Raw genomic sequence first — 7,975 nt, 5'->3', positions numbered from 1 at the left:
AACTCCCAAGGGTGATGGGACAGGAAATAGAAACTCTTCAAATTCTCTACCTTTCAACGGAAACCCGTTCACCGTTATCGATTGGCGATTGAAGCATGGCTACTCCCGGACGCTTAAAGTAAATCAATTACTTTTCAATATAAATACATAATTAAGCGCACACACAATAAGTTAAAAGAAAATTTGCTGAATTTGCTTTGTCGAAAGTTATATAACAATCGAGATCGACGTCAAATTCAGACCCTTTTAGGTCTGAAAAATCAAGTCCATACACAGACTTTTATGGATCTGGGTATCCAATGGATATTTTCTGAACATACTAAAGTAAAAATGTATTTAAAATATATAGAGTTCATAAATAATATAAATACCATCCAATTTTTGTTTCCAAATAATAAAATTAACATTCGACAAGTTGAATGCAATATTGTGAATTCAAAGAAAGAATTATTATTGGCTACTTTTATATTTTTTCAAAGATTCAACCGCATCCACATCCAATATTTCATTTGTTTGCCTTTACCTTTGTTCCTTTTCTTGAAAAATTTGTACCACTTACAATGACAACTAGGATTAGTTTTTAAAAAACAAAACAACCATAACATATATAAATATTTAATCTTATTAAAAAAATATAATTTTGTACCTCTTTTTCTTATTTAAACCTCAATATTGGTAGATATCTCGCAATCAAACACTAAAATAGTGAATGAGATAAAAAGTTATTTGTCTAAGAACCGATAGCAAATAAATAATTGAATAAGAAGATTTACAAACACTTATTCATTTTTTCTTTGATTCAATTCAATCATCAGTAGTCACTAATGTTGCAACTATATCTAAAAGCAATTTAGCATGAGTCTCATCAATCACCCAACCACCAATACTAAATGCAGATTATAATGCCACAAAATCTTATTGTATTCGGTCCAATAGCCATAAAATATTAGATTATTTTATAAATTTACTAATATATATATTATTTAATTAAACATATATGGGTCTGGATTTGAATATGAATTTTAGAAAACCAGACCCTACCTAGACCCACGACTCTCTCAAAGGGTCTAGGTCTGGGTCTGGATTTGAGAATTAAATCAAAATCCTACCCAAATATAGTGGGTCTGGATTGGATTTGGATAAGACCGGACCCATTGACATGCCTAGTATGTACCTACCATATGGAGTTTCAACAAATTCAAGAGTAACTGTCTAATACAATTAACATAAGATGGCCGAGACTTAGCCACGCCATCAAGAGTTTTGATCGATCCATAACACCTAATCTTGTGGATACCTATACCATTACCAAGATGTATGGAAAATCCAAGCCATGCATGTTAAAGATTATGCTGGCTGTTTAATTATAGCCATAAGTTGTCTCACTCTCTTGTAAACGATTTTGCAATTGTTTAACCCTTTACTTACTTATGTGTGTTTGACAACGTACAGCATTCGAGACAGTAACATGTTCCAGAAACCCTCTCTCCACGTTATTCCTGGTGACCCGACCTAATTTGCGAAGTCTTTTTCATATCCTTTCAGCAAGTCATCATGATATTTTCGCATGCGACGTTACATACAACATCAGTTTACATGATCTGCACGTTATGTATTTGAATGTGTGTAGAATGTATCTACAGATCAGAGTCTCCCCTATAGGGTTGTGATTTAAAAATCGTCGTTTTGAGAGAAAATTCTACCACGAAAACGGTGGCAAAAAATTTGAATTCTTTCGTTTTAGTACTGTTCAAAATATGCATTCTACCATAAATCATAACTTAAAAAGCTATTTGATCCCCAACCCTCTTGTAGTAGTCAAATGTATCTGTTGAAAAGCAGCGAACGTACGAAAATAAATAATTGACCTTGAATGCACAGAAACGCTCAACTTGGCATCTGCAATCTGGATCAAATTCACATTGCTTGCTTGGCCGAGAAAAGATCTTTTTTTTTTTACCCTTTTCATAGTACTAACTACTTATGACATGTAGGTTAATTTCTTTCCTGTTTCTGTTAAATCGGTGCTAACGAAAAATGGCATTATGATGATGCTGCAGTGGGATATAAATGATATCTGAAATTTATTGGTTCGGAGCTGATTCTTAGAAAAGAAATTAACCTGATATTTCGTGGCTCGACGACAACAAAAAAGAAAAGGGAAAAGAGAAATAGTTCCATTATGGATAGTTCAGTTGGCAACGTTTTTATCCTCCTCATGTTCATCCTCTATATTCTTTGTTACAATTTCTGGTCGTTCTCAGTTCGCGGAAGGCTGTAACTTAAAAAAGGGGGATGAAGTTCATGCCTTCGTAGAGCGAAGGCGTACAACTTTTTTTATTCTTGACTGAACATGTAGATGCACTTTTTATTCTTGCTTCTTTAATCACAAACTTGGGTATGTAATTATGCACCAATCATGTGAAATGAATAGCAGCATTATGCGATAATTCGGTGCATTACGCGACAATGGTAATTAAAAGACAAAGATAGATAGGTTAGTTTCATTCTGATCCAGTGTAAAATCATATATTAAACATGCTTAAAGAGAGGTTATAGTGGTCAGATATCGAGCCAAATCATGAGAAGCCCCAACACATGATCTAGGTTATAGACACTCCGGTCAAAGAATATTGACAGTCCCGTCTGTCCAAAGCAAAAAAAAAAAAAAAAACGAGCATTAAGGTCCAATTTAGGAGTCATTAGAGTGGATAGGTATTGTGTCAACCGATAACGTGATGATTAAGGGAACAATACAGTCGCGGAACCTGCACAGACTATGCAAGTTGGCCCAGATTTTGTTACTATTCCTCTGGCAAGTACAAAATAAGATCACGGTAGTATTTGCGCTTTTGACCAGTAGATAGTGGCATTTCTTTCTTTTTTGAGGAACGTCAAGATCAAAAGAGTGAAAAGAATTAATTCAAATGCAAATCTGGCGGTAATATTCTCTTTGCCAACTACCTTTTTCTTACATGTCTTTGAGGAACTGAAGTATGACAAATTCAAGAATTAAAAGAGTGAAAAAGGTTTCAAAAGCGAATCACAGCATATAAGTACTATTCTTTTTGCCTGTTAGCTCGCGCTTAATTTCTTTGGGGATCAAAGCTACGAGGAAAGTGCGGAAAGGAGTTTAAAAGCAAAATCATCAAGCAATTAAATTCATGGTCACTTTTTTTTCCCGGCCTATTACGCATGTGATTATTATTATTATCTCCATACATGCATGATCGAGTATTATTCTTGCTGAACCGCACCACTGTGATTCTGTGGCTATTGCAATATTCCTTTTTCCTACTAGCTAGTCTTTCAATTTCTTTCAGAAGCAAAACTGCAAAAGTACGCTTGTCCCAAAAAACAAAAAACAAAAAAAAAAACCTGCAAAAGTATGAGGAAATGTCAAGAGGGTAATTAAAGATTGGAAAGGACTTCAACACAGCCTTTGCACTTATCCTAATATTAGGAAAAGCAGACACCATATGCCCCACACAGTCCCCTTGTTTGGGGGCAGTTTCCAGTTTCCTATACAAAACGTATCCAGCTGTGCTATTTTGAAAGTCGTTGGGCACTTTTTTTTTTTTTTTACCGAAGGTCTACTTTGATTTGTATGAGGTAATCCGGCTTTTGACGTACTCTAGCTGAAACCCATACTTTAGAAGCCTTCATAATATTGCCATTTTAAGGATTTTCTTATAAGTTGTGATTCACAGATTACAACTCCTTGTTTTGCCGAGCTATGTGCAGGGTGGGATATCCGATTTCAGTGCGAGGCATGCCTTGCTTCACATTGGTCTCAGATTTTAGAGTTTCATACCGTTCTTTTATCCTTCTTCTGATGAGAAATTCACAGCAAACTTCTGAAGTTCATGCAATTTCCACCGGGATAGAATTTATCTTCCCACACGTCCTTCTTGGATATATATATATATATATATATATATATATATATATATATATATATGTAAGTGTGTGTGTGTGTGTGTATATATATATGTGTTATACTAGTAGTGGATCGAGTTTTTCTTAAAAAATAAAAAATAAAAAAAAGGCGCTCTATCGAAACTTCAACGTTGGCCTTATTATTATAGAATAATCGACAAACCTCTGCAGACAACGATATTAACGTAGTTTATTTTTGACCGTCCGCTATGCCCATTCGTGGGTTTGAGATCGCTAATAATGCTGCTGCTGCTTATTAAAATAATGCAACTGTTTTCTTTATTGGCGACGGGTCTTACCAAGGCGTCGAGTAAAAAGAATTAATTGCCAAACCGAATTTTGCAAAGTTCAATTATTTCCCAAAAAAAAAAAAAAACTTATATTAAGGATTCCGTCTTATCTATAAGTGAAAAAGATCAAAGAATCGTCGTGTGTTTAGACTTCCACTTTGTCAAAGTCAGGAATATGATGTTAGAAACACAATAATATCAATCCGGCTTTTAACGAGTATATTTCTAGACTTCATATACATGCATGTATTTCTAGACTTCATATATATATAGTAGTGGATCGAGCAAGCAAAACCGAATTTGTATTGAATCCCACAAATAAAAGAAAGATGTAAAAATATTCAAGAAAGTCGATTACTTTTCCTCCCCCTCTCACTCGGTTCTTTCCAACTAGGAGCGTTTTTATATATTACTGCATATATATATATATATATATATACACCATCTCTCTAGCAACGACAATAGAATATTTAAATTTCTTCCTATATAGTACATAAATTTTATTAATTCAGGCACATACTTCATTGCAAGAATATGACCTGCATGCGGAACTTATCTTATCTTTTCTTTAAAAAAAAAAAAAATGCATGAATTAAAAAGATTTTTTTTCTAAAAAAAATTGGGGAAATGAAATGCCTGAATTACCCATTTGCTTGTGATTTAATCTAAGAAATAGTCTTCTTCATTTGCCAAAGTACTCGAACCGTCAACTATTCCTAGCTAGCTACTTCTCTCATGGCGCATACTTTTCAGTTTCCCTATTTTTCTAAGTGAATATATCCTCAATGTTAACATGTCAAATTTGCAGTATGACCACCACTTTCAGTTACTATAATCCAAAAACAAGTGGTGAATTGCTTCCTAAATTAAAACTAACACTAATTACTCTCAGATGCTCCAACCAATTAGGCATTAGCATGTCCCAAGTTAGTTAAGCCATTGCGGCGGCCGCGACCCGTCCGTCCCTATAAATACCACCGCGCGCCTTGCCAAACTTCTACATTTTCACATTTATTCCCACAACCAAAACCCAAGCCAAAGAAGAAATGGAACGTCAATATTCGTCAGGCACGGTTCCCTTAAGCTCTTGCGCCAGGGGCTGGGTCGAGCGAATTACCAACATCTTCCGGAAAGAAATTGCAATCAACATCGATCATCTCCCTCCCGTTTCTGTTTTTGAAGTCCCCAAAACACTCACCCTTCAAAAGCCCGAAGCATATACTCCTCAGCTCATAGCCATGGGGCCGTACCACCATCTGCGCCCCGAGCTCTATCAGATGGAGAGATACAAGCTCGCCGCCGTCAAAGAAATCTCAACCCCGGAGCAGATTTTCAACTTCGAACATATCGTGATCAACAGGTTGAAGGAGATGGATCCCTCCACCCGGGCTTGCTACAATAAGTTCATGGACTATGATCAAGATACATTGGCGTGGATTGTAGCAATAGACAGTTGTTTCTTTCTCCACGTCTTGCATTCTTATCTTGTGCAGGATGAGGCCACGGACAGGAGATTGTTGGACAACACTATCGTCACGAGAGATATCATGATGCTTGAGAATCAAATCCCACTTATTCTGTTGAAAGAGGTTCGCAAATCCCTTGAAGTCTCTCCTCCTAATGATCAGGATGATACCGAGTTGATCTCAATGTTACTTCAGTTGTGCGAAGCACAATCTCCTGTTAAGTTCTCAATTGATAAGACCAACCAAGACCGTTACCGTAGACCTCTTCATTTGTTAGATATGATGTATCGTGTGATTGTAAACAGCCCGGGTTGTGTCGTGTCCGGGTCCTTAGAAAATCGCCCCGTTCAAACTGTACCAGTTTATACAGAATTTAAGAATTCATTAACCTCTTCATCCAGCACCTCCTCGTCCTCCTCGAGCGATGGGGAAGATCCAGACGTGGTTCACAACAATTTGGAAGCAATCTTGGACGTAGTGGAGACCATTGGTACTAAGCGTGCCCAGGACCTTCTTAGGCCTGTTAAGGCTGTCTCGAGCATTCCATGGTCAGCTCTTTCTGGGCTGTTCAGAAAAGGCAACCTAAGTACTGGTGAGCGAAATCAAGAAGACGATGAGATTGCAATTCCATCGGTATCTCATCTTTGGCATTACGCTGGAGTCCAATGCAAACCCTTTATTGGGAGCATCAATGAGATCAACTTCGTGGAAGGGGAGGCCACTTTGTACCTTCCTGTGATGAATTTGAACGCGAGCTCAGAAGTGATAATGAGGAATCTGGTGGCTTACGAGGCTGCTATGTGTAAATCAACCCTTGAATTTGCTCGATACGTCAACCTCATGAATGGGATTATAGACACCGCAGAAGACGTGAAGCTGCTGAAGCAAAATGGGGTTATCAAGGGTGCTCTCATGGATGATGAAATTGCTGATCAATTCAACGGTATGAAGAGATGTTACGCTGGCTCAGATCAGAAGTCCAACATTGAGGTTGCTATTGACAAAGTTAACGACTTCTACAGCAAGAAACTTTTGGTCATGATGGTTAGACGGTTGAAGAAGGACTTGTCTACTTCATGGAAATGTCTGGCCGTGGTTTCCACTGTGGCGCTGCTGGTCGTGCTTAGCATGCAGACCTTTTGCGAGTTCTATCAATGCAGCAAAATCTGGAACTTCAACAAGGAATCATCATGATAATCCCTATCAGCACCAGCGCGTAAAATGTGTAATATATGTTTTATTTATTTATTCTTTTTTTATCATTATTTTTTGTTCATATCTTTATTAATTTATTGTTTCTCAAGGAAGTGGTATTCATATCTAGAATGCCAAGAAAGGAAAAAAAAAATGGCCAAGCGAAAGATATACTTGTATACTGATTCTGTATTGTTTAATTGTATTTTATCGCTCCATTGGACCAGAATACGACTTTTAGACCACCTGGAATTAGGTGTTGCTATTCTTTTTTTTTTTTCGGATCAAATGCATGCACTACACATCCGTCAGAATTTTTTTGAAACAAATCCACATTCTAAACCAAGCCTTAAAGGCTTCATAGTGGCCACCAGCCCAGAGGCTGGTGGTTTAATTAGGTGTTGCTATTCTAGTATCAGTACAATGTTAAGCAAAGCGTAGCATGATACACCACTGAAATCTGGAAATTTATGTATTTGTTACTTTGTAATTATCAATCAGATTACGCTTCTCAAGATTGTCATCTGTCTTAGTGTTTCAACCAACTGTTGAACGTGATCAATGTTTCCTTTTACTTTGTGGTCAGGTCTTCAATTTGCACAACATGAAGTAAAGAAAAAAATTATTTGTCTCACTTTTGAAAAGAATAATAAATGTGCAATTACTAATACAATATGCATATAAACACCCTCAGGTGCTTGAGAGGAGAAAGACAACATAGCTTTAACAGCGGAGTTGTATGTTAATGGTAAAGAACAAAAAAGGTAAAATATATATATATATATATATATATATATCTTCAGATCGGTGGTCTTGTCTGGTGTATCTGAGTTGTAGTAAAGGACGAAAGGGGGGGACGGGGGAATCGACAGAACAAGGTTCTTATCTTTTTCTTTTTCTTTTTTTATTGCAACATAACAGTTCTAAGTTGTATAAAATGGAAAATGAAGCTGGTCCTGTAAATCAGTTTCATCGCAGTAAAATTTGATGCATAGTGCAGAATATATGACTTACGGGACAATATTTCATAAAGTTGAAATCTAAAATTTGAAAATTGAAAATTTTAATACAACACTCTGAATTTGA

General features: G+C 36.5%; 1 protein-coding gene across 1 annotated transcript; it reads left to right on the top strand.

Annotated features, from left to right (window-relative positions):
- Positions 1 to 5,275: 5,275 nt before the first annotated feature.
- Positions 5,276 to 6,889, top strand: LOC113692342 (putative UPF0481 protein At3g02645). Its single transcript, XM_027210738.1, has one exon. The coding sequence runs from the start codon at positions 5,276 to 5,278 to the stop codon at positions 6,887 to 6,889; it is 1,614 nt and encodes a 537-aa protein (XP_027066539.1).
- Positions 6,890 to 7,975: the final 1,086 nt, after the last annotated feature.

Source organism: Coffea arabica, chromosome 6c (genome assembly GCF_036785885.1).
Source record: "Coffea arabica cultivar ET-39 chromosome 6c, Coffea Arabica ET-39 HiFi, whole genome shotgun sequence".
Classification (NCBI taxonomy): domain Eukaryota; kingdom Viridiplantae; phylum Streptophyta; class Magnoliopsida; order Gentianales; family Rubiaceae; genus Coffea; species Coffea arabica.
This window is presented reverse-complemented; position numbering and strand designations above follow the sequence as displayed.